The 27,945-nt window shown below is 42.9% G+C and overlaps 1 protein-coding gene across 1 annotated transcript; it reads left to right on the top strand.

The window, feature by feature from the left end:
- Positions 1-1,805: 1,805 nt before the first annotated feature.
- Positions 1,806-27,889, top strand: SLC9A4 (solute carrier family 9 member A4). Its single transcript, XM_083610627.1, has 12 exons — positions 1,806-2,602; positions 3,774-4,237; positions 6,614-6,873; positions 9,095-9,312; positions 10,843-11,045; positions 11,315-11,401; positions 13,097-13,167; positions 14,697-14,858; positions 19,059-19,155; positions 21,045-21,176; positions 23,763-23,844; positions 26,959-27,889. The coding sequence occupies exons 1-12, from the start codon at positions 2,362-2,364 to the stop codon at positions 27,333-27,335; spliced, it is 2,394 nt and encodes a 797-aa protein (XP_083466753.1). The 5' UTR covers positions 1,806-2,361; the 3' UTR covers positions 27,336-27,889.
- The last annotated feature ends 56 nt before the right edge of the window (positions 27,890-27,945 follow it).

Below are 27,945 nucleotides of genomic sequence, written 5' to 3'. Positions count from 1 at the left end.
TTCACATAAGGTAAATTCTCCCATGTTGTGAATATTGCTTTCTTGCAGGAAATTTCACTGACCCTGGTATGCATGGTCACATAGAGAAGCATTGAACACATGGTGTTGTATGTATATTGTGGAAATCTGGCACTAACTGGGGTACACAGTGTAACAGAAACTTTGCTTAGTCCTTTTCCGAAACTACCGTTGAACTGATGAATGCACATGAGAGGAATTCACTCTGCACATTCAAATATACTCACTCTGAATTCAAATATGTCAATTGTGTCCAGATTTATTTCATTATTATCCCACCTTTCTTCCAGGGAGCACAACACAGCTATTCCTCACCTGCAGGTTGTTTTTTTTTAAAACACCTTGTTAAGTAGGTCAATCAGAGAGTTATAGTGACTGGTCTAAAGGCAGCTAGTGGGATTCATAGTTGAGTCAGGACTTGAATGTCAATCTCCCAGGTCCCAGTTCCACATGTTAACCATGACACTGGATCTTTAGAGTTATTTTACTGGTATGAAAGTAAGGGAATGTTCATGAAGCATAGGGCACATGACCAGAGGCAGCGCTAACTGCTCTGGCACCCGGAGTGGCACACATGCTGTGCACCCAGGGGTGGGTCTAGTGTATATATATATATGCGTGTGTGTGTATTTATGCATATATGCATAAATTTTTGTAGTAAGTCTGATTTCACGTATAATGGATATGTAGTTTTTATTTGATTGAATATCTAGAAGGGCATTAAGTTCTTTCTAATAAGATTTGGTTTGAATTATTATTAGTGAATATCAATATACATATCAAGGCTTTGAGATTAGACCACTGAAGAAGCCCGGAGAACTACAGTGGTACCTTGGGTTACATACACTTCAGGTTACATACGCTTCCGGTTACAGACTCCACTAACCCAGAAATAGTATCTCGGGTTAAGAACTTTGCTTCAATATGAGAATAGAAATTGTGCTCTGGCAGCGCAGCGGCAGCAGGAGGCCCCATTAGCTAAAGTGGTGCTTCAGGTTAAGAACAGTTTCAGGTTAAGAACGGACCTCCGGAATGAATTAAGTACTTAACCCGAGGTACCACTGTACTTTGGGTGTGTGCTACCTGCAAGCCCCAGTAAAAGGGCCCCATCGGGGGTGAACAGCGGCCTCTTGATGACTTGGACTGCCAGGGCGAAACAGGTGCAAAACGCCGGCATCCTGTCTACAACTTCATTAACATCCATCTACAACTCCACTAGCATCTCTCGGTATTGTGAACAACACCGAACTTACCTTTCGTGGGTATCTTCATGAACTTACCTAAAAAGACAAAGAAAACAAAAGACTGATTTAAGCAGTCTATTGAAATCAGACATTAAAAGTTCATCTTAGACTGGGTAGTTTGCAAGTTTCTGTGGCTTTGCACAAGGTTTTGTAATTTTTCTCAGAAGATTGATAAAGAATGTATAATTATTTTGGTAATTATTGTGTGTATATTAGTCGCCAATGTGTTGCATGAATTGTACTACCAGCGGGGATGTGGCTAGCCGCCTGCTGGGGCAGAGCGAGCGTCCCAGGGGGCTGGGCGGCAATGTCACCCCCCTCAGGGATGACACCTGGGGTGGCCCACACCCACCGCACCCCCCTTCCTCCGCCAGTGCACATGATTGTTGTTTCCACTGTGTCACTGCATGGTTAAACCTCAGCTCTGGGTTTGAGACTCATCAGTGTGCAGTAAAGCTAATATGACAGCAGATAACTGTGCGTCAGTAGAGACACTGCAATATTGATTTCAGTACCTGGCTAGTTGCTACAGGTAACCTGCTCCTCACATACAGTCATAATCTCACCTTGCTGAGTTTTACAGGGTTGGGCACCTGGTATCAAAGGCTGGCTTCAGTTCTGGCTAGTAACCACTAGATGTCTCTAGCATAGTAGTTGACACAGTTACATATGAGAACTCGTTTTCTACAAGGTTATAAATGTTTCAGCTCAGGTAAGTAGAGGAGGAGGAGGAGGACAACCTGTGGAGCAGTCTCGTGTCTTCTGGTTCCCAGGGTCTGAGTGAGTCCATCACACCAGCTCATTACCTTCTCAGCTGACAAAAAGCTGTGTTACTTTCCTCGCAAATGGAGTGAGAGACTACAGTTGCCAGCAGCGGGTTGCAGAAGTTTGAAAAGTCCTGGGCTTTACAGGTGAACCTTACTTTCCAGTCAACCTCTGAAGAAGATTGTTAATTCTGGACTACTAAAGCATCCGGACACGACATAGGCATATTGCTGGAGCCGACTGAAGCACCCAGGACTAAAATGGGCATTTAATAAATGTGCAATATAGTTGCCACACAGTTTTCCAAACAGGAGACAGAGTTTTGCTCCTCGCCATGGGGATTCAGAGATTTGTGTGCCTGAGCTGGCTGGTATTTCTCTCAGCCCCGGAGAGTTCTGTTGCCACGTTGTATTTGAAATTGCCTCACAGGAATACGAGCTCGTTGCATGACCCATTTGATGCTACAGAGTCAGGGCGAGACGAGAGGTTGCATGTTTTCACTGTGGATTATGAATACGTCCAAATACCCTATGAGGTCACCCTTTGGATACTCTTGGCTTCCCTTGCAAAAATAGGTGAGTGAAAATTCCATTGGGAATTCCAGATGGGAGATTAATTTTGTAAGTGGTGATTCGTTTATAGCAGATGAGTCTCTGGCAACAGGTTTTGCTTTTGTTTTTAAACTTGTCATGTGGGCACTGCAAAAAAAAAAAAAAAGGTGTGTTAATGCAGAGCATCCAACTCACAATATAAGCCTCTGGGGAGCTCCTTTACTATATTTTCTACAAATAGAAAAGCAATCCACCAATAAAATTACCATCAAAATCACACATGAAATTCGTCATCAAGCCAACAACTGAGGTGCTTCCAGACAGGCGCTTATCATTGCAAATGCAACATTTAGATGGAACAAATGAGTTGATGGCAACAGGCTTTTTGATTTAAACTCATTGGATTTCTCTTCAGAAAGCATGAGTTAAGTGGGAGCAGGATGCAGGCTTGCATTTTGATGTGAACAACCTTGTGTGGATGCTGTGGAAAGGCTTTGTGCATGAGGAGCACTGTTGCTACCATAAACAGAGATTCGGTAGCATCCTTAGTGAGATGGTTTTGGTCACTGACATCCACAGTGTGTTTATTGTTGTTTTAAGTGGATGAATCTGTTGTGCTTATACCCCAGCCTGGGATCAGTTTCAATGAAGCAGGCCTTTAGAAATATTTTGAACAAATAAAAAAAGCACTTCTAAATTCCACAGATGCCAGTGAGCGAGTTTAGCGAGTGCTTAAATTTGACTTGACTCTGTTGAAACAACTCTTGGCATTGTAACACATTTTGGTTGCTCAGAAATGGTGAAGGCTTTGCACTTAGCCAATATATGAGATGAGGGACAGCTAGCACTGTAGGATTTCTTTTTCACACTCTTATCTTTATTGTTGTGCTTTGTTTTGTAAATATTTTTTATTTTATTTAAGCACTGATGGAAGGAAGTCATATTTTAGTTTAAAATTTGTTATAAGTGTAAGTCAAGGTGGTGGGTGGGAAAGGGGGGAAATGTTTGGTTTGATCTGTGATTTTTTTTTTTGATATTTCTGTATTTTTAGTTTTTTACTCTTCTTTTTCCGTATTTTCTGCATTTTTTGGTATTTGGAAAATTAATATTTTTTTATAAAAAATGATTTTTTTAAAAAAAAAACCAACACTGCTGTGATTATTTCCCTGTTGTTGTTGCTTTATTCTTATTCAAGGATTCCATCTCTACCATAAACTGCCACACTTTATGCCAGAAAGCTGCCTGCACATTGCCATGGGAGTCTTGGTTGGCGGAATTATTTTTGCCACTGATCATAAATCCCCCCCAGTCATGACCACAAGCATTTATTTCCTGTATCTGCTCCCGCCCATTATCCTGGAGGGAGGCTATTTTATGCCTACTCGTCCCTTTTTCGAAAACTTTGGATCCATTCTCTGGTGGTCTTCCATGGGGTCTCTCATCAACGCCTTCGGCATTGGAGTCTCGCTTTACGGGATCTGCCGGATTGCAGCCTTCGGCCTCGAGGACGTCAACCTACTTGACAGCCTGCTCTTTGGCAGCATAATCTCGGCTGTGGATCCTACGGCTGTCTTGGCCGTGTTTGAGGAGATGTCTGTGAACGAGCAGCTTTACATGATGATCTTCGGAGAGTCTTTGCTGAACGATGGGATCACTGTGGTAAGTACATTGCAACGCTTGTAGAAATGGGAAAATTTGGGGGCGGGGCAGGGGGCTACGTAATTTTATTTTAATGAGTTTATCCTGCCGTTCCTCTAAGGTGGTCAGGGAAGAAGGGGTGTGTCAGATGCTGTTGTGGTTGCTCGAGAGTAATAATAATAATAATAATTTATTTATACCCCACCTATCTGGCTGAGTCTCCCCAGCCACTCTGGGTGGCTCCCAATCAAATGTTAAAAACAGTACAGTGTTAAATATTAAAAACTTCCCTGATCAGGGCTGCCTTCAGATGTCTTTTAAAGATAGGATAGCTGCTTATTTCCTTCACATCTGAAGGGAGGGCGTTCCACAGGGTGGGCGCCTCTGGTTCCCTGTAACCTCACTTCTTGCAATGAGGGAACCGCCAGAAGGCCCTCGGCGCTGGATCTCAGTGTCCGGGCTGAACGATGGGGGTGGAGACACTCCTTCAGGTATACAGGACCGAGGCCATTTAGGGCTTTAAAGGTCAGCACCAACACTTTGAATTGTGCTCGGAAATGTACTGGGAGCCAATGCAGATCTATCAGAACCGGTGTTATGTGGTCCCGGTGGCCACTCCCAGTCACCAGTCTAGCTGCCGCATTCTGGATTAATTGCAGTTTCTGGGTCACCTTCAAAGGTAGTCCCACGTAGAGCGCATTGCAGTAGTCCAAGTGGGAGTAACCAGGCAGGACTCTGGCCTGTCTTTTACAGGCTTTATTTTGGTGCAAACTATTTACAGTGAAGAGCGTCACAAGTTCATGTCTGGCTCAATTGCTAGCAGAATCCGGGAGTGGTCTGTTCATGTACCTCCCCCAACCTAAAAGTTTTGTCATCCCCAGCCTTTTACGCCCCTCCCTGCACCTCAAACTACTGCGCATGATGGGCAAGGGCGTGCCTCCCTCCTCTCTGGCTTGCTCAGGTGCGGTGTGAAGGCTCTTTCTAGCATCCTCTGGTCCGTGCACCTCTTCTCCACTGGAGGCTTTCCTCCTCGCCGGAAGAGGAACTGCTTGGCAAGATTTTTGGAGGCTCCCTGTAACATAATTCCCCCTCTATCTCTCACCTCTGCGCCGATGGCAGTTCCCTGACAGGGTGCCAAATCATGGGGGCCAAGCTCTTCACCCACTCTCTTGCAGCTGCTACAAGCTGCTACAGGCTGGCAGTGGCAGTCATGGAAAGACAACAAGATGTTTCCTCCTGGCCCAGGCTGTAGCCTCTCAGGACAAGTGTCGGCTCACCCTGAGCTTGGCGGTAGTGGCACTGCCAGGGGATATAGGGACATTCCAGGATCAAATCAGAAGCTGGGATAGCTTTCATAATTCCGGAACTGTCCCTGGAAAATCAGGACATTTGAAGGGTATTTTATTCATTCATTCATTCATTCATTCATTCATTCATTTATTGATTGATTTTATATACCACCCTATACCTGGAGGTCTCAGGGCGTTTCACAGGAAAGATCACAACATATAAAACCAAAATAAGAACAATAACCCAATAACCCCCCCCCCAAAGAGCCACATTTTAAAAAGGTATAGGAGGTCCATCAGGTCAACCAAAGGCCTGGTTAAAAAGGAATGTTTTCGCCTGGTGCCTAAAGGTGTACAGTGGTACCTCGGGTTAAGTACTTAATTCGTTCTGGAGGTCCGTTCTTAACTTGAAACTGTTCTTAACCTGAAGCACCGCTTTAGCTAATGGGGCCTCCTGCTGCCACTGCGCCACCGCAACATGATTTCTGTTCTCATCCTGAAGCAAAGTTCTTAACCTGAAGCACTGTTTCTGGGTTAGCGAAGTCTGTAACCTGAAGCGTATGTAACTTGAAGTGTATGTAACCTGAGGTACCTCTGTATAATGAAGGTGCCAGGCGAACTTCCTTGGGGAGAGCATTCCATAGATGGGGAGCCACTGCAGAGAAGGCCCATTCTCGTGCTGTCGCCCTCTGAACCTCTCGAGGAGGGGGCACACGAAGGAGGGCCTCAGAAGATGATCTCAGGGTCTGGGTAGGTTCATATGGAAAGAGGCAGTCCTTAAGGGTATGAGTTTGCCTGGCCACATTGTGTGATGGCCAGTGCCTGTGTGGTTTGTTCTAAAGTTACTGTGACTGAGGCTGCCTAGGCCTGTGCATACCATGCATTTAATGCACACATGCCCCAAGAATCCTGGGAACTTTAGTTTGTTTAAGGTGCTGGGAATTGGGGTTCTGTGTGGATGTAAACGACAGTTCCAGGATTCTTGGGGGGTGATGAGGAGTTTGCTTTAAGTGGGTTTGAATGTGTGGTGTGTACAGGTGACGATGGTAATATTCATCTTTGAATAACCATATGAACCTGTTTTGTTTTGCTTTGTTTCCCCACTCAGGTCTTATACAACATCCTCATTGACTTTACCCGCATGCATAAATATGAAGAGATCGAACCTGTGGACATCCTGGCTGGATTTGCTCGCTTTTTTGTTGTGAGTCTCGGCGGGCTGCTCTTCGGCGTTGCCTTTGGGTTTGTGGCAGCCTTCATGACTCGCCTCACGCAGAACATTTCTGCCATCGAACCTCTCCTGGTCTTCATGTTCAGCTATCTGTCATACTTAGCTGCAGAAACACTGTACATCTCGGGCATCTTGGCGTAAGTACGGCAGCAAGTTCTGTTTATTTTCACACCAGCCACCATTGGCTCAAAACGATTCCCATCTCCCATCTTTTATACCCTTGGCTAATTGACTCAAGTGATAAGAAACCGTGTTCAAATAACTGGGGTGCTTAAGGAAGTATGCAATAAGCAATATAAACAGCAGTTCTGCTATAATTTTTTGCTTGTATTTAAGAGCAATGAGCTCAGCACATCATACTGCTTTATATGTTTGCTAAGTGCTGTAGATGTTAAGGCTAGTACACTTCTGGGGCATATTTTCAAAATGGGTTGATTTTTATTGCCAATGTAGATTTAATTTGGCACTCCATGAACCCAAGTTACTGTAAACAATTTTTTGAAATGCCGTGGAACACTAAAGAGAGGATAGAATTGCACATTCAAAGATGGACCTGCAACGAATAGTTCAGGTTTTTAACCAGCCTGCCATTAGGGTTGCAGAAAACTCTTCAATTTTGTTCACATTTTAATGTGAAAATGCCTGATTTGCATTTTATTGTTTTTAAAAAAATATATATTTTTATTAACTTCCTTTTGTATTTTAACAAACATCTCATATCAATAACATACATGTTACAAATCTTCATCCCCTTTCCTCCTGGGCTTCCCCCAGCTCCCATTTCTGGTTTGTTACCCCCTTATCATATACTGCTTTTTCAACCAATCCACCATATCGTTTCTTCTTTATTCTAAATGTCCTATATATAAAAAAGTGTGTATGTTTATTTAAATCCTGCCATCAAGTCAATGTTCTTTTTTTTTTGTTTCTGCAAATAGAATATAAAAGGTTCCCACTCTTTTTCAAAGTCACTCTTGTCCTTTTCTCGTAGTCTATCTGACAATTTTGCCATTTCTGCGTAGTTCATCAATTTCTCTTGCCATTGTTCTTTTGTTGGAATTTCTCCAGTCTTCCAGTTTTGTGCTACCAAAATTCTCGCCGCCGTAGTAGCATACATAAATAATGTCCTCTTCTCTTTCGGCAGATCTTGACCTAAAATACCTAACAGGAAGGCTTCTGGTTCTTTAAAAAATGTTATTTTCAGCATTTTTTTCAATTCAGTGTATATCATTCCTTATCTAGAAGAAGATGCTAATAGAACACTATGTTTAACATAGCAATGTCCCAAAGATAACAGAGGAACAAAGGAGGATTTTAAATGTAGAAATATCGTCCCAAGAAATTATAGAAGCAATAAAAAAAGCAAAGGCAGGGAAGTCTCCAGGGCCAGATACTAGCCAAATACTAACAGCCAAATACTATAAAAAACTGAGTGACCAGCTTGTGAACCCTTTGAGGGAAATGATGGATGAAGTTTTAAAAACAGGTGAAGTCCAAGAAACATGGAAAGAGGCCTACATAACTTTGATACCAAAACAAGATGCAGATGTATCATTGGTGAAGAATTATAGGCCTATATCATTTGTTTTGGCAAACAGATTGAAATAAATAAAAAAAAGATTTTATCCATCATGATCAATCTGGATTCCTTCCTGGTAGACAAATTAAAAATAACATTAGAAATGTATTAAATATTATAGAATACCTAGAAGTGAGAAATGTGAGAAGTGAGAAGTGAGAAGTAAGTAGTGCTGATGTTTATAAATGCAGAGAAAGCATTTGACAATATTTCTTGGGACTTCATGAAGAAAGTGATGGAAGAGGGTGTCATACTAAAATGCTGGCAAATTCTTGTGAGAAATTGTTGCAGAAGTTTCGAGAAGTGACTTTAAGGTCGGAAATAGGAAAATGTTTGAGAACTGGAACTGACAGCTCCATCCATCTTGATGTGCCATGCCTTCCTTTCAGGTGCTATAAGCTGTAAATAGCTGAAGCAGGGCTGTAAAAGCCACTTCCAGGTAGTGTAGAGCCTGGGGGTTCCCTCCAGATGTTGCTGGATCCCTGCCCTCACCAGCCTCAGCCAGCATGGCCAATGGTCAGGGCTGATGAGAGTCGAAGTCCCCCTGTATCTAGGAGGAAATGAGCTCCTCATCCATGACGGATAAGCAATACTGAGCCAAATGACCACAAAAGACGTCTCGAGGTGATTGTGGGATTAATCATCCCTTCAGTGGGAAAAGATGTCTTTCTTTCTTTCTTCCTTCCTTCCTTCCTTCCTTCCTTCCTTCCTTCCTTCCTTCCTTCCTTTCCTTTGCTGTTTCCAACGGCTCATGCTTCCTTCCCTTTGTGAGCCAACAGGATAACGGCATGCGCAGTGACCATGAAGAAATACGTGGAGGCCAACGTTTCCCAGAATTCCTACACGACGATAAAATACTTCATGAAAATGCTGAGCAGCGTCAGTGAGACCCTGATCTTTGTGTTCATGGGAGTGTCTACGGTCAGGCGGAACCACGAGTGGAACTGGGCTTTTGTTTGCTTCACGCTGGTCTTCTGTGTGGTTTGGCGGGCGCTAAGTAAGAAACAAATGCTTTAATAATCGAACTAAACCAGGTCACTGAAAGCATCATTCAGTGCAGAGAAAGGCTAGGAAGTTCAGAGCTAACTGGTATAACCAGTTTAGCAAAGACTGTTCCGCAGGTGTGTTGTGTTCGACGGGTCAGGTCACTTCATACAAAACTGAACTTTGCTGAGAGAAAGAATTACCTATAGAAGAGTAACCCTGGATATATTGTTGAAGGAAATTATACCACAAGTATAATTACTTTTCATCGTCATTCAGGCAACCATTTGCATATAAGCCACTTACTGATAAATTATAAAAAATCTTGGCACTTTTGACATTTTTTAAAAGCACTTCCAGGGAGGCTTGGTAGGAATATATTTGCTTGTTTATATCCTACCTTTATATCCAACCTTAATTAACATTAAAACATGTCAAATTCTAGCAGTGTAGGTGGTTTAGAAGGTTGTGTTTCTTCCTCACAAGATAAATGGTGATCATCTCTTGATGATAACAGGCCTTTTCATCTTTTATTTGAACATGTTAAGGATGGAAGGAGTGAGATTGCATGTGCCATCCCTGCTTCTCACCTCCACACATTTTTTTGGAAATTTGGAACAGAGCCTGTGGCTGTACAGTTGCATGGATATCTAGGGAACCCTGAAGCAGAAGGATTTGCAATTGTACAACAAGACACCCCTCCTCTCTTCTGATCTCCAAAGAAACACATAGAGGTCAGGATAGAAGACCATATGGCCTCATTTCCCGATGAGAACAGTGTATGTCAACATCTCCCCATTGTTCTAAAAATGTGCAGGAAGACTGTCATATTTTTCCATTTTTGGTAACTACTTTTTCATAACTCCCCCCCCCCCCCCATTTCTTTCTTCTCCATGCTTAATACAATTTTATATCATCTCAATATCAGGGTTGTTGAAGTGACGATCTCTTGTTAATTCTTTTAGAGATTTATTTTCCACTGTTTATAAATGAAATGGCCAATCTGTCAATATAGGAGGAGAACTACATGCCAGTCTACACATGTAAATGCCCCATTTTGTGTAATGTAGATTGCAGGGGCTGGTTGTGTATGCATTCCATACTGATGTATCCTCAACCTCCAGTCATGGTGCCCAGTGTTCTTCAAGATCCCTAGCTATCTCACAGGACTACAATTCTCAGAGTATGTGATGTGTGTGGATTTAATCGGGCGCAAGTTTATGTATCAGTCTTCCCCAGTGTGGTGGCTCCCAGATGTTGTTGGATTACATCATTCAAGACCCTGGGCTGTGCTAGCAAGGGCTGGTGGGAGTTGTAGTCCACCAACATCTGGAGAGCTCTACGTTGGTGGAGGCTGTTATTGACAATATTATAGAGATGTTTTGAACACGGACTTCCTACATTTCAGCTGCTACAATGCAATAGAACACACTGTGGTTTGGGGGCGGCCTGTATGAAAGCACAAGTTTGCATCCTAGTTTAGTGGAAGTTTCCATTCCGTTACTTCTCTTCGTTAGTTTTGATTTTTTTCTTCGTTCCTTAGGTGTGCTTTTCTTGTTCTACATCATCAACAAGTTCCGGACTCACAGATTCACTCTTAAAGATCAACTCATTATCATCTACAGTGGCTTGCGAGGGGCCAGCAGTTTCTCCCTGGCATTCTTGCTCTCTGCATCTCTCTTTCCTAGAAAGAAGATGTTTATAACATCTACTATTGTGGTTACATATTTTACTGTCTTCATCCAGGTAAGAAGATGAGTTATCTGCCATATCATGGTATTAGTGCTGACAGGGCTGTCTCTAAGGAGGTGTTGAGACCCTCACTTCCCCATCCCCCTGCCTCTGGTGAGAGAAGAGACGATTTCACTCTTCCTTCACATGATAGTCCAGATGGGAAGAGAGGTGTTGTCCAATGTGGCAGTCTCAGTTCAATGAGGGTTAAGCATGCTTCACAATTTCATGGGGAAATGAATATTGTATCAAAAGTTAACTCGCTTTCTTTGTTCCAAATGAAGGGAATCACCATTAGACCACTTGTCAAGTACCTGGACGTTAAGAAGACCAATAAAAAAGAGTCTGTCAATGAGGAAATTCACATACGAGTAAGATGAAGTTTTAAATTTATCTTAAAATTTATAATTTTAATTGAATGTCGGAGAACTATTTGTCCATGGTCTATTCTGTCTGGGAGTAGGTTTCCAGAGTCCTAGGCAGAGATATTTCACATTGCCTCCTTCCAATTGATCCTTTTAAAATGGGAGATTCTGGGGTGGTATTACTCAGAGTAAACCCGCTGAATTTAATTGACCTTACTTAGTCGTGTTGCTTGATTCCAATGGGTCTACTCTGATTGAAACTTAGTTGACTATCACCTCAGGATTCAAACCTGGGAGCCTGCATGCTGTCTAAGCATGTGCTCTGCTACTGTTATAAGCCTTCCACCTTAAAATGTGTTGGATCTTAATAAACTGGGGAAGAGTCATAGCTCAGGTGTGAAGCATGCAGAAGGTCACGGGTTCAGTCCCATCATTTCTAAGTAGGGCTGTGGTTTGTGTTAAAGCTGCAGTCCTATGCATGGCATTAAGCTCCATTGAGCCCCATGTTAGGGATGGGGCTTCAGTTCTATTCAATTCACATTAATAGGCAAATCTACCTAATTTTCAGTTTCTGAAACCAGCTATGAACCGAAACTTAGCCACCTTCTGAAATTTCCACTTCTCCCAATTTTGGAATGCAGTTCTCCAGCCAAGCAATGTGTACAAGAATGGATATTTTAGGGTCAACACGCACTAAAATGCAAGTAGTAGTGAAAATTTTAAAAAAGCAAAAATGCATTATAGCTCGGCAAATTGCTTTGTAAAAATGTGTACAGTGGTACCTCGGGTTACATACACTTCAGGTTACATACGCTTCAGGTTACACACTCCGCTAACCCAGAAATAGTGCTTCAGGTTAAGAACTTTGTTTCAGGGTAAGAACAGAAATCGGGCTCCGGCGGCGCAGCAGCAGCAGGAGGCCCCATTAGCTAAAGTGGTGCTTCAGGTTAAGAACAGTTTCAGGTTAAGAACAGACCTCCGGAACGAATTAAGTACTTAACTTGAGGTACCACTGTATAGTAATCAAATTCTCAAACAAAATTCGTATGGTAGGCGAAATTAGCACTCAAATGGTGGTGAATTTTCACAATGACTTCTTAAAGAAAGCACTTGTAAACAGATGTCGAAATGTGGAGAGCTGGAGTTAAGACTGGAAAACTAGGAAACTGAGAGAAACTGAAATTGACACATTCACCCATCCCTACTCCTACGTAATTACATATACCTAGCTATGACATTTGTTAGATTAGGAAGTGGAATTATTTTTATCGCCACCTGGGACAATTAGAATCAGTCTTCTGACATCTTCTGTCAGGATGGCATAACTTGATGCTTGAAGAATCCTGCCTTTGGGCAGAAGAACTTTTTGGAAGTGTTATTCTTAATGGTGGTGCTGTGTTAGTTCTGTGCCATAACTCAGTGGTAAGCACCTGTTTTGAATGCAGAATGCCCTAGGTTAAATCCTTGACCTCTCAAGGAAGGGCTGAGATGTTCCCTGACTGAAACCCAGGAGAGACACTTCCAGTCAGTGTGGACAGTACAGAGCTTAGATGAGCCAATGGTCTGGCTCAGTTTTTTTGTATTCTAGATTATGGCTGTTCAAAATTGTGTTGTCATCTTCTTTGCACATAAACATTGTTACAGCAGCAATGGCTTTGAAACGTTGTTCACACCTTTCTCCAACTTCCTGTGTGTCTGCAGCTGATGGACCATTTAAAGGCGGGAATTGAAGATATATGCGGACAATGGAGTCATTATCAACTGAGAGACAAGTAAGATTGTGTCTGCCACGGTCAGGTAAAAGAAAATAACTGAAAGTGTTACTCTAATAATAGTAAAATGGACCAGACTGAAAATACTCTACAGTTGTTGACTTCCACTTCTTTGTGTTCTCTTTGGCTTCGCTCTATAAGTCTGAGAGCCAGGTGTTTTACTTCTCATTGAATTTATTACAGTCTTACCTCATGTTACGTCTGCTTCATGTTACGTTCTTTCAGGTTACGCCCCGCGGTGACCCAGAAGTACCGGAAAGGGTTACTTTCGGGTTTTGCCCCTCGCGCATGCGCAGAAGCGCAAAATGACATTGTGCGCATGCGCAGAAGCAGCAAGTCGCAACCCGTGCGCTCTTTTCGTGTTGTGAATGGGCCTCCAGAACGGATTCCGTTCACAACCAGAGGTACCACTGTACTGAGGTGCTGTGTTTAGCCCTGTTCACACAACCAGTGCACAACTGGGTCCCCTGCTTCTGGCTTGCATGTGTTCATCTGAGCTTCTTTTCATGCAATGTTTAAAAGAGGAAACAGGGACTGGGGATAAAAATACAGTGGTACCTCAGGTTAAGTACTTAATTCGTTCCGGAGGTCCGTTCTTAACCTGAAACTGTTCTTAACCTGAAGCACCACTTTAGCTAATGGGGCCTCCTGCTGCTGCCGCGCCACCGGAGCACGATTTCTGTTCTTATCCTGAAGCAAAGTTCTTAACCTGAAGCACTATTTCTGGGTTAGCGTAGTGTGTAACCTGAAGCGTATGTAACTCGAGGTGCCACTGTACCACATACATCAGTGGCAATGCTTGAAGGTGGTAGCATGGTGAATTCGGAAATGTTAAGAAAAGTGTGTGTGGCACATGCACACAATGTATGTGAATGTCTCCCTTGCCAATCTCAGCCAGCGTTTGCAGGCTTCTTCCAGAGCACCTTCGGTACATCACATCTTGACCATTTGCTTATGGTTTAGTGGTGTATTTGCCACGATAGCAAATGGTAGCAGTGGCGCTAGCAGATTAAGTGTGCATAGCATTGCAACCTCAGTCTCTCTGTTCCCTGCTAAAAGAAAAGGGTAAGCAATGCTGATTAGAGCTAAGGCAGCCTGTATTTGGTTGCTCTTCCTCCAAATTGTCCATTATTTACATAAATGTTTTATTTTTATTGGTACCTTTTGAAATGCTGATGGACACAACAGACCCAAATGAACAGACCATTTAGAACTCTGCTGTGGCACATTATGACTTTAAGCAGAGCTATTACTCTTACGCCTTATTAGAACACTCCCTTTCTACAAAGCAAATCAGGATTTCCCTTTCCCTTTACAGCCATGAATGTGTTTAGGTGCTTTCACCCTCTTTCTCCCATTACTGTAACTTGTCCTTGTCTTATCAGTTCAACACAGTGTCTTCGTTGAACTACACCTCTTTGCTGTTTGATGTCTGGTCCTTAAGAAGCTCAAGAAGATGCCTTAGGCTTGTCCATTATTTAATTCTCGAAATAATGTTTTGTTGTTGTTGTTGCTGTTGCTCTTATCAGATTTAAGAAATTTGACAACAGAGTCCTCAAGAAGATTTTGTTACACAAGCACCAACCAAAATCCAGCATTGTCTCCCTGTACAAGAAACTGGAAATAAAACAAGTCATTGAGATGGTAGAGCGTGGAGAGGTGAAGCCACCTTCCTCCAAATCATCTTCTTTGTGAGTATCTTCTTTCAGCTCAGATAAGTGGGATATGGATGCATACTTGAAAATAAGGATTGAGAGTAAGTTAGTTGCACTAAAACCCCACTAAAATTAATGTGAAAAGCCTGAGATGACTAACTTAAGCACTGCTGATTTCAATGAGACCTGAGGGCAACTTATTTTCTTTGGATCCAAACTCATTACTTTGTGATTCTGTGATACATATAAAACGCAACTGAGATTAGGTAGGAGCCAGATTTGATTTTGTCCAGTCACCCCTTGATGTATGGTGGCTTCCTGTTTATATTACTATCCTGTGTTAAGGAATAAATGCAAATAACGAAACCTGATGTTTTGGACTACAATTCCCATGAGCCCCACGTTGACTGGAGCTGATGGGAGTTGTAGTCCAAAACACCTGGAAGGAACCAGGTGGGTGAAGCCTGACTTACAAGATGCTGGAATACAATCACAGTTAAGAGTAGAACATTAGGAGAAAGTTACAGCCTGCTTTTAAAGAAACCAAGGATGTTACCACTGAAGCCATTTTTCTCCGTGCAACTATAATACCTGCACTAACCTTACTATTTAAATACAAAATGTAATAAACAAGCAAAGTCTCTCAATAAAATAAACATTTTATTGAGTGGTTAACAGGTCTCCTTTGCTTTACCTAAAAACAGATTTGTATCATAAGTTGTACAGCACTGAAGTGCAAATGTAAAAGGAAGTGGGTTTATTAAGCAGAAAGTTTCCTGCTTCTCCCTGAAGCAGATATGCTTACCATTATCAAGTTGCTTGGTTAATAGCTAACTTCATGAAAAGAGTTTTCCATTTTTATATTTGAGTTCTAGATGGATGACCAATTGCTTTCATAATGTTTGTGGAGTTGCTCATTGTTCACCTGAAACTAAGGTTATTTTAATTGAAACATCTAGAGAACTAGATTAGCTAACCATTTACACACAATTATTTCTTCTATGCACAAGTAGTCCTAACTCTGGACTAAGCCTGGAAGAAGATCTGCAGCGATATAGTTAACTAGACAATCCTGACCGTATCCTACAGCATTTCCCAAGATCGTGGCAGTTAGAAAAAGTGTCAGTGACAATAATTGCTATTGGGTGTATCCGGTACTTTGTGGTTGTTGTAAAAATGAAGCGTCGAAACTCATATCTTGATAAAAGTGATGTGGGTGCCAGCACAAAAAAGAAAAGAAGAGGCTATCGTGCTGCGCAGCAGTGATCACAACACAAAAACACTGAATGTGTCTGTGATCTCTGATTTTACAGTGTACATTATGAAGGAATTTGAGCTCAAGGACAGTTAGAACTGCTCTTGCTGTACAGAGATGTCATGATGTGTGAACTGTCCCCTAGAGTAGAGCTGTTTTTGCATGTCGGTGCATCTGTAGGAACTGGGTACCTGTCTCTGCAAGTGATAGCTGTCGTGATTCAGCTCCAGTTACATTTGGAGAGTTTTCCAAGATTTGTTGACTTGGTGATCTTGGCACATCTGTGCAAGTATCATAAGACTTGAAAGTGCACAAGACTCAAACTAAGCCAACGGGGGAGAAAGGTGGGCTATAAAGGAAAGAGACAAAATATATTAACATAAAGTCAATATCGCAATGTGTTTTGAGACTTGCAGTGATTTGCTTTCATCCAACTGCTCTCACATAAGACACTGGCCACATGACTCAAGGGCGTTGTTACCTCATTTGGGAGAAAAAATGGGATAGGGTGGTCGGAATGGCAAGGGAACTTAAACCAGCATTAAGGAATAAGCCATTACAGTGGTACCTTGGTTCTCAAACTTAATCCGTTCTGGAAGTCCGTTTCAAAACCAAAGCGTTCCAAAACCAAGGCGCGCTTTCCCATAGAAAGTAATACAAAATGGATTAATCCGTTCCAGACTTTTAAAAACAACCCCTAAAACAGCAATTTAACATGAATTTTACTATCTAACAAGACCATTGATACATAAAATGAAAGCAATAAATAATGTACCGTGGTACCTCAGGTTACAAACGCTTTGGGTTATGCGTTTTCAGGTTGCGGACAGTGGGAAACTTCGAAGTACCAGAAAGGGTTACTTCCTGGTTTCGCTGCTCGTGCATGCGCAGAAGCACCAAATTGCGTCACGCGCATGTGCAGACGCGGCGCTGCAGGTTACGAATGCTGCGGGTTACGAATGCTGAAGGTTGCGGATGTGCCTCCATCATGGATTACGTCTGCAACCTGAGGTTCCACTGTACTGCAGTCACACAATCAATCAATCAGTTGCTGAACTGGGTTCCACACAGTCACCAAAACAAAAAGAGAGAGCTGCAAAAACAGAAGCACAAAATAGACACTCAAAACGGAAGTGTGGCACTCAAATCAGAAGCGTAGCATTCAAACATTCGGCTTCTGAAAAAAGTTTGCAAACCGGAACACTTACTTCCGGGTTTGCAGTGTTTGGGTTCCAAGTTGTTTGAGTACCAAGGCGTTTGAGAACCAAGGTACCACTGTACTAGGTTCAGGGTGAAGCAATTTCCAAGAGCAGCAGCAGCAACAACAACAACAACCTCCTTTCCTTCCTTGCCCCCAGCCTTGGAATGCTGGTTGGAATGTGTGCATGTAGCAATGGCATGAGCCAGAAAAAAACAAACAGAAAAATGGGGTTGCCATGCAGAGATGGTTGCTGCAATGACATGTGATCTCCAGTATGCAGACGGTTACTGCAGCTTCCAGACAGTTGAAGCGACATGAGAAGAGATCTGTAGAGACTACCCCCATCATGATTTTAAAGAAAGGAATATACAGGAGGTTGCTTAATACTGAGTCAGACCTGCTGGTCCATCAAGCTAAACATGACCTACCTGGACCGGCAGCCGATCACCAGGGTTTCAGGCCAGGGATGGCCACCTGTCATGGATGCTTTAGCTGAGATTCCTGCATTGCGGGGGGTTGGACTAGATGACCGTTGGGCCCCTTCCAAGTCTACAGTTCTTTGATTCTATATTTAGCTTGTGGTGTCAGGGGTTAAACCGGGAACTTTCTGCTTGCAAAGTTTATGTTTTACTCCTCAGCTACCGCCCAGTGGCTTACAGACAATCTGTAAATGTCCTTGTGATAAGATCCTTGGTAGCTCCCAGAATGGGAGAAGCACCCTTTTCCTGGAGACACCCTAGGATCTGAATCTGAATTCCTAAAAGAATTGGAAGGTGCTTTTACAGTGGTACCTCGCAAGACGAATGCCTCGTAAGACGAAAAACTCGCAAAACGAAATAGTTTTTCGTTTTTTGAGTTGCTTCGCAAGACGATTTTCCCTATGGGCTTGCTTCGCAAGACGAAAACGTCTTGCGAGTTTGTTTCCTTTTTCTTAAAACCGTTAATACCCAGGGAATCCGTGCTTCGCAAGACGAAAAATTCGCAAGACGAAAAATTCGCAAGACGAAAAATTCGCAAGACGAAAAAACTCGCAGAACAAATTAATTTCGTCTTGCGAGGTACCACTGTATTTGGATCAGCTGCTAACAGGCAGGGCCACACAGCTATGGGGTAGTTGGAATTCTAGTACAGTGGTACCTCGGGTTACGAACTTAATTCATTCTGGAGATCCGTTCTTAACCCAAAACCATTCTTAACCTGAGGCGCACTTTCGTAATGAGGCCTCCTGCTGACGCCGCGTGATTTCCATTCTCATCCTGGGGCAAAGTTTGCAACCCGAGGTACTACTTCCGGGTTAGCAGAGTTTGTAACCTGAAGTGTTTGTAACCCAAGGTACCACTGTATTCTGTTTTATAGTTTTGAAGATTTTTTCAATTGAATAAGTTCAACTAGCTTTAGTCCTTCATTACTCAACTTCCGTCAGTTTTCAACAAAGTGACACTTTCTATGTAGGTCAAAGACTAGAGATTTTATGTGGATTTCTTAACTTCTTTTTTTTTACAATTGTTTTAATTTGCTTTCCTTTTGGACTTGCGGATTGAAACGCCAACGGCAATAAAATAATGTGAATGTAAGCTTACTCATTCATGCACACATTCACACTACAAAGAGATGGCTTGCTTCTTTGATTTATGAGTGATCCGCTGCTATCCCTTCTTGGCAAAACAGCCCGAGCGTAACTAATACATGCCAATATTAGTGTGTACATACAACCACTATGCAGGAGTAACCCTTGGCCCTTTGACTTAGTCGTTCTAATCTTTGCTTTCCTTCTCTGCAGGAGGTTTAGAAATCGAAGGATGCAGAGGCTTTCGCCTGCAGAGGTGGATTCCATACAGAATATACTGGCTCACAATCTGTATCAAGTGAGGCAAAGGGTCCGTTTCCCTTTCTGGTAGCGTGCTTCATATCTATAGAACAAAAGATCATGTTTGCACAGTCTCTGAAGCCTTAGCAACGGTCAGCGAGAGCAGAAATGTTAGCGTTACTGGTTGCAGCTGAGCCACGGGACAACATTATGGAAAATATAGATTCAAACCCGCAGTTAATACATAGTTAAACAGTGGAATTCTCTACTTCAGGATGCAGTGATGGTCTCCAATGTGGATGGCTTTAGAAGGGGATTAGACAAATTCACAGAAGGTTAGATACAGTGGCTTAGTATCTATGATAGCCACGTTGCTGGAAATCACAAGTGGAGGGGAAACAGTTGCACTCAGGTTTTCCATAGGCATCTGGTTGGCCGCTATGAGAACAGGAATGCTATTTGGGCCTTTGGCCTGATCCTGCACCCATCTTCTTAGGTTCCTATGTACTTGTTTTGTGTGTTTGTGTTTCGCTAAGGTGATGGTGTTTCCTGCAAACTCGATATCTGCACTCACTGGGCTGTTTCCCCAAAACACAAAAGAAAAGAAACCCCCATCTTTTCCTTTGCGAATATTCGCTTTTGATTGCCATCTACGCTGCCAGATAGCAGGAGACTCCCAAGACTGGCACCAGGGGGCAGACATCCCTTGCTTTAACAACGCAAATAGTAAAAGTGTCTCTCTGGTTGTTTCTAAACAAGGGGGTAATCGTCTTAATCTGTCGCAGCACAAGCCAGCAAAGGCTCTTGTGGCACTCTGTAGACTAGCAAATTTATTATAGCAAAAGCTTCCATGGACTAAAGACTATCTTTGCAAAACAATTTCCAGAGGGATAGTTGCAGTAGTCTGTTGCGGCAAAACAGCAAGGAATCTTGTGACACCTTGAAGACAAACAGTTTTGTATTTTAATGTCATAAGCTTTCACGGATTAGTGGGCAATAATTCACGAAAGTATATGCCACCGTAAATACAGCACCACAAGATTCCATTGTTGCTTTATTAAATCTAGAGTTGCTTAATACTGTTGTTACATAACTGTAGCCCTGTGGCAGGAGTGGGAAATCTCAGGCCTAGGGACCAAATCATAGAATCATAGAGTTGGATGGAACCCAAACTATGGCCTTTCTGCCCAGCCCGCAAGACTCTTCTCCAATGATGGCCTTTCCCCAGACCACAACCCTTCACTGGCCCTCCTCTGTTCCCCCCTCAAGTACTTTTGACTGGTTTGTGTCCTTGAGTATGGAGAGATTGCATGTAGCTCTCACTTCTGCATAGCTGGAATGCACTGTAAAAAAAAGTCAGAGTCACATTTGTCATTCTGTTCACTTGTTGTTCTCTGTCCTCACCCACCACGGCCATGTAGGCCCCAAACATTTGTCCACAAGCAAAATGGTCTTCAGGCTAAAACATTGTTCCTACCCATGGCATACAGACTATGTAATAATAATAGTAATAGTAAATTATTTGTACCCCACCCATCTGGCTGGGTTTCCCCAGTCACTCTGGGCGGCTTCCAACAAAGACCAAAAATACACTAAAATGTCACACATTAAAAACTTCCCTGAACAGGGCTGCCTTCAGATGTCTTCTGAATGTCTTCTTGATGAGAGGGCGTTCCACAGGGCAGGCGCCACTACCGAGAAGGCCCTCTGCCTGGTTCCCTGTAGCTTTGCTTCTCACAATGAGGGAACCGCCAGAAGGCCCTCGGTGCTGGACCTCAGCGTCCGGGGTGAACGATGGGGGTGGAGACGCTCCTTCAAAAAATGTACATTGTTCGATCCATGTTGGTGGAAATGAGGGCAGGACGAAGTGCGTTGACTTGGGTCAAAACCCCAAAGTCACCTGCTCTCTCTAGAAAATCACACAGAAAGAATATCGAGTTGTGATTTGCTTGTTTTCAGACGCTGTCATACAACAGATACAGCCTTGCCGCAGACGCAAATGAGGAACAAGCCAAAGAAATCCTCATTCGACGCCAGCAGAGCCTGAAGCAAACTGTGAGGAAAGGATACAGCCTTCCTTGGGGAGGGCAGGTACGTCTTACGCAAGAGGTGGTATTGGTGTGGAATTGAGGTTTGCAAATAGCTGCGGCCCAGGCACTCTCTTCCTCCCTAAGAGTATCTATTGTTTTACAAAGGCGTGTACACAACAAACAGCAATGGCCGTGCGCCACAGTCTCCATGCAGGTTAGACAGCCATAAGAAAAGAGTGTGAAAGCTAGAAACACAGCTGCTCAGGAAAGTAAAGCAGTAAAAAAGGTAGATGCCAAGTTTTGTTGTTTAAATAGAGATGTGAGCAGGTCCCAGTAGATAGTCCTCCTTGACATTTGTTTCCCCAAGCTGGAGGCATTGGTTATTGCCAAAAATCTATCTGCTGTATCTGATTTAGGATGGTCCAATTTGCTTCCTTTATTTGCAAGTAAAAAGGTATAGGGACCCCTGACTGTTAGGTCCAATCGCGGACGACTCTGGGGTTGCGGCGCTCATCTTGCTTTATTGGCCGAGGGAGCCGGCGTACATGTGTCCAGCTTGACTAAGCCGCTTCTGGCAAACCAGAGCAGCGCACGGAAACGCCGTTTACCTTCCCACCGGAGTGGTACCTATTTATCTACTTGCACTTTGACATGCTTTCGAACTGCTAGGTTGGCAGGAGCAGGGACCGAGCAATGGGAGCTCACCCCGTCACGGGGATTCGAACCACCAACCCTCTGATCGGCAAGCCCTAGGCCCTGTGGTGCAAGTATCTGCTTTAATTACAGGTTCCAAATATTTTGGCATGTGAGTACTTTACTCAGCCCAGTTTTACAGTGGGGTTAGTAGACTAGACCTGCGGTATAAATTACATGTGACATATATATGTGCTTATTTTGCCCACAGTAATGCTGGCCAGATTTTTCAAGCATAACAAACAAAATGAGCATCAGTCTGAGTGAGCCTTAGGCTTGTAGACCCCTCCTTCCCTCCTTCCTAATGCATGCTGTAAGGGATTGAAACATCCACTCTCACTTTAAAATAAAAGCTGCAGTTTCCTGTTATGTTTGAGCCAGGAAAACTGTGGTTTATTCTGATGCTGGTTTGTTAAAACAAGCCCTGGGTCGGCTCAAACTACCAACCTTCTGATTAACAGCAAGACGCACTGATCCATTGTGCCACTGGGACCTTCTCATTGTGCACATTCACCAGGCCTCATGCACATAAGCTTTCCACAAAGAGGGAATTATGCACATTTCTTGGTCAATATGCATAATCTCCAGCAGGCCTTGGGGAATGTCCATGTATCAATTGAATTTTATGCGTCCTCCAGTTATTAGGCATAATCCCAAACAGGCCTTGGGGAATGTGCGTATCTCCATTTTATCTTGTACATCCTCCAACCATTATATATAATTCCCCAAAGGGCCTAGGGCAATGTGCATATCTTGACTGCAATCTGTACATACTCCAGGCAATACAGTAGGCATGTTCTCAGGGCACTATGCATAGTTTCTAAGAAACACACCCACCCCTTTTTTGTTCATAAGAGTGTAATCTCTGCTCCCTGGGCTTCTTCCCACAGCCTATTCTCATATGGCCCACAGTATGGCTTCTCACTGATCAGCTAAGCAGCAGAAAAAGGAGGGGGGGCCTCCAGATAAAGTGGTTTTCTGCCCTCCAGCCATTTCACCACTCCCAGCTCTTCTTCATTTAACTGAGCAGCATAAGGTGAATTGGAGTGACAGAAAAGTTAAAACCTCCCCACCCCCCACAAGTTTAATAGTGGCAATATTGGGTCCATCAAATTTGCAGTATCGAAAATATTATGGGAAATCTGCCTCTGATTCTGAAACAAAGTCCAGTTTTGAAACATAAATGCTGTATCTGTGTAGTCAATTGGAATTTATTTAGAGGAAAAACCATTCTTGCCTGTAAAGTTGGCATGACCAAGGTAAGATATTGTAGAGGCCTTTTTGGAAATGTTTAGGTTATTCAGTGTTCACTGGTTGTGAACTGCAACAAGGTACAATCATTTGCCATTCTTTAGGAAGCTTCTTCTGTACCCCAGCCTCTCTTCATGAAGATGCAATTTATAGAATTTCCACTTCTCAATCCTTTCATCTTCTACAGACAAGTTACTTCTCATTCCTGTCTTCTCTTCTTGGAGGTCCCACTAATTATTTGCCCTGATTTCATCAACACCACAGCTATATTCCAACCTCTGAAAAGCTACTTCCCACAGGAAGCATTCTTCTAAAATATGTGATTCTATGTTTTGCACCACCTTGATATTTTATGTGCGTGGGCAGTATATAAATACTTCTATAGATAAAAACGACATAAATAAATTTGATAGCATAAAGAACTACCTTGCAAGGTTTAGCATGAGTTCCCTCTGTTATCTGCTGCCTTGTAAAGTGTGCTTTGAACTGATGCTCTAGATGTTTCAGGTTTGTTTAAGCTGCTTTTCGAAGATTTTTTTCATTTACAATAGAGCAATACATTAATCACTCATTTCAAATGTAACCATCAATTCTCACTAACGTACTTTTTTTCCAGAGGCACCAGAATTCAAATCTGTTGAAGGTATAACACACGGCACACTGCACATTTGAATCACCTTGTCTCACACTTATTTGTCCATAGGCTGCCAGCAGAAGTATGCGCTACTTATCTTTACCCTTTGGTAATGCCCAAGCAACCAGAAGAGATGATGATGATCTAACAGGTAATTTTCTTTGATCAAAATAACACAGGAAAAATGCCGAATTGCTGCCAATTGCTGCCACACTATTTATGAATTGGCAAATAGCTATAAAACACACATTCCCGCTAAGTGGAAGTTGGGACAAAGGATGGATGAAATGGTGTCCACCAGAATATTTGTTTTCCCTTGGAGAGACACACTCATCCTTTGCGATGACATTACTGTAAAGATATCACAAAGAATAGTAAACAGGACTGATTATTTTTTGACTTAGTCCTTTGACCAAACAAGATTGGAGATAGCAATGCTGCTGGTGAGGTGAGAAAAATGCAGAAACCAACAGCGCCTTGTGCAAAAAGGAAGCAGTTGGGCTGGGCTGGGCTCAATTTTGTAGCAGGTGTTCCCCTGGTGTTGTAGATGTCATTTGGGGTGGTCCAGTGCTTGTTTTGGGGTGAGCAACTGTAGACTCCTTATTCATTTATGGCAACTGTGGCCATTACTGTCATTGGGCAGTGCGTTTGACAGTGTCTAGTGCAAAACAAACAAACAAAAACAAAACAGCAGCGGGCCAGGCTCAAAGCTAAGGCATGTCTTAGGGGACATTCCCCCAGTGGTGTGAATGTTTCATTTGTGGTGGCTCAGTGCTTATTTTGTGGTGCACAGCTACAGATCCCTAATTCATAACTATGGCCTGGGATCATCATCCATTAATGTGCCTTGTGCAAAAACAAGACTTTTCATTCCCGAGAATAACGATGCATCTCAAAAGAAAAGTGTGCTAGTGGTTGAGAGTATGTGGGGTATTGCAATTAATATTTTGTAATAATAATAATAATAATAATTAATAATAATGATGATGAATTTATTTATACCCCACCCATCTGACTGGGTTTCCCCAGTCATTCTGGGTGCCTTCCAACAAAATATTAAAAATCAGTCATTAAAAACTTCCCTAAACAGGGCTGCCTTCCGATGTCTTCTAAAAGTCACACTGTTGTTTATTTCCTTTACATCTGATGGGAGGGCATTCCACAGGGCAGGTGCCACTACTGAGAAAACCCTCTGCCTGCTTCCCTGTAACTTCACTTCTCACAGTGAAGGAACTGCCAGAAGGCCCTCGGAGCTGGACCTCAGTGTCCGGGCTGAATGATGGGGGTAGAGACGCTCCTGTAGGATCTAAGAAACTATTTAAGCTATATGCACATCCTGGGTCTTGTGCTATGTCTGAAACAGTCTTCAGCCTTTTCAGACAAGAACCCACACATACACATCTTAAGGAACCAACTTTTTTTTTTAGTAACATACGGTATGTATGGTTGCAGTGCTGGTGGTGTCACCGACTTTAGAGTAGGTTGTGACACCATCTATAAGATTGTATCTAATATGCTCCCCCAATGAACTCATTTTTTAATAATAGTTCAAAGCATGATTTGGAAAAAGAGAGGTATAAGTATAAGTAGCCACAAATGCTTTTAAGCCCTAGAGCACCCAATGTGTGCCAAAGGGTCTGATGAAAGACTTGCCCTCTGCAACCTAAGGCTTATCAAAGGCCCCTGAAGCTAAAATTCTTTGGTCTTGGGGCTTTTAAACCCTGGTGCCCCGAAACCCATCCTGTTTTTCAATACAGGATAATTAGAGACTTGCCTAACTTGGATTTTCTGGTCTTGCACCATTTAGCTGTGCCAAAAATAGTGAGCAGAAATTGCAATATAAAATAATATAGGTGGCAGTGGAGCCATCTGAGCTGTGTAGCCACAGGAAAGGGGGTTGAAGATCTGGTGAACTAAAAGAAAAATGCTGAGGTGGGTGTCTTTGAGATAATTTGGAGGAGAGAAGGATAAGTGAAGGCAAGGGCAGGAAGGGGAGCATGGCAGATAAGTTGGGCTGACATTTCTCATAAAGTATATGCTCATAGGCAGTGCTTTTTTCTGGGGGAATGCAAGGGTACACATACCCTGAACATTTTGTGAATCTTTGTACCTTTGTCCATTTACTGTATTTATTTTCTCCGATTTGAACTATAAAATGGTGATTTTGTTGAGTCAAAATGAGAGTACCCCTAAACATTTTTTAAGAAGAAAAGCACTGCTCGTAGGAATGGGAATGGCATTAGAAAAATCAGGTGAAGAAGAGATCAAGTAGTGTAGAAACAGTTCTGATTTTTGTACAGTGAATATGCTTTTCCCTAGTCATGAGGGCTAAATCCTTGCAGGTCTAAAACCCAGGCCTTGCCTTTGCATAATCTATGAAATGGCCTTAATTCTCCAAATATTGACCTTGACCAACCCAGATTCACAGAAGATGTACATCTCTAACAATTCAGTCCTTAGCATGTTGGCTTAAGTCCCATTAGGTTCAATGGAATGTACTCCTGGGCGGTGCTCTTTTGAGGGGGAGTAAAAAAATTGAGGTGCAGGTACAGTGGTACCTCGGGTTAAGTACTTAATTTGTTCTGGAGGTCCATATTTAACCTGAAATTGTTCTTAACCTGAAGCACCACTTTAGTTAATGGGGCCTCCCGCTGCTGCTGCGCCGCCGGAGCACAATTTCTGTTCTCATCCTGAAGCAAAGTTCTTAACCCGAGGTACTATCTCTGGGTTAGTGGAGTCTATGTAACCTGAAGCGTATGTAACCCGAGGTACCACTGTACTTGTATCATGATAGAAGTGCTGTGGGTGTCAGCACAAAATTGCTGCCAGGAGCAGCAAAAAAGAACAAGAGATTATGTACTGGTGAGAACCACCACAAAACAGCACTGCTTCTAGGGCTGGATCTAGACACATCAAAGAAGCGTTTCAGTTAAACGCATTGTAAATATAAACAGGGAAAACAGGTAGAGAAAAACGGGACTCCACAGCGCCTTCTGGTGGCAGAATGTTATATCGCATATACAACGTATACAAATCGCTTTTTCTTTGCCAATCTACCTGAGTCCTAGTTAAGCATGTATAGGATTGTGGTGCAAGCACAGCACGTTGAGCAAATGCCCTCAGAGAGAACAAGTTTCCATATTACGCTGTGTTATGTCCATTTATCAACAATCTCTTTGTGTCTGGAAGGAGAAGGAGGTGCAGAAGGAGGCGGAAATGTAGGGGCTGAACCCCGCTGATATTATTTACTTGTTTCTGAATCCAGGGGAGTGTAGCAGCGACTCTGAGTCTGTGTTCATCAGGCTCAATTCAGAACCTCGGCCAGGGTCGCAGCGAAGAAAGTGGCAACAGCAGGAATCATTTCAGATGAAGCAGCTGCATTCAAGAGTCGAGCCAGCAGGTTTTAAAGGTCAGAGAAGAAGAACAAATGAATGGGTTGAAAGAGTCAGAATACAAAGGCCACTGTTAGGGTCGAAACCTCAGCTTACTGCAGTGCTTGAAACCGATATTATTCAGGAACTTGAGTCAGAGGACGAAGGGAACAGGGCATCGATACCATCAACGTCTTCTAACAAATGGACAGCAGAACCCAAAGGTGATTTTTGTGGGCGAAAAAGCCACTTTACTAGAAGAAAAGAGTGATTCTTCTTCTTCTTCATGGAGCATAACTGCTGTTTGAGCAATGGCGTGATTTGTATCGGAATTTGATTTAAAAAACACACCCTCTGAACTCATCCTGATTCCAGCTTAACGGATGGAAGCGGTCGATGCGTTTCAAAATATGTGAGTCCTGATTGGCAACAAGGTATACATTGCTGGCGCTGAAATCTGCAGGAAGTTTTGGCTGTTCATGCGGAAGTCTCATTATAAAATTAATTTACGTTTCCACTCTTGGGGGTGCAAAAAAACCTAGCCATTGTAAATGTCCACAATGAACAGAGAAAGCTGGATAGGTGGTGTTAACTGAAGTATTGGCAAGGGTTTCAGTAATGCAAATAATCACTGGGAGTTGGCTTTAGGTGTGATTCTACACACAGTGCTATGAAACGGGCTTGGTCACGTGCTCAGGGCCTTTTCCTCAGGGAAAGGTAGGGAAGAGGTGCAGGGGGGCAAGAAAGTGTTGTGTCTTGCCAGCTGGGTGGTACCCAAAGAAGCAGGAGGGCCAGAAGGCAAGTGAGATGGCCAGAAAAATGAGACATGCACCCGCAAAAGTGGTCTCATTCTACCTCATGGTTGGTGCAAGCGCAATGAT

This window comes from Podarcis filfolensis (assembly GCF_964270895.1).
Source record: "Podarcis filfolensis genome assembly, chromosome: 4".
In the NCBI taxonomy this organism is placed as follows: domain Eukaryota; kingdom Metazoa; phylum Chordata; class Lepidosauria; order Squamata; family Lacertidae; genus Podarcis; species Podarcis filfolensis.
Note: the sequence above shows the minus strand (reverse complement) of the source record. Positions and strands in the feature narration are given on the sequence as shown.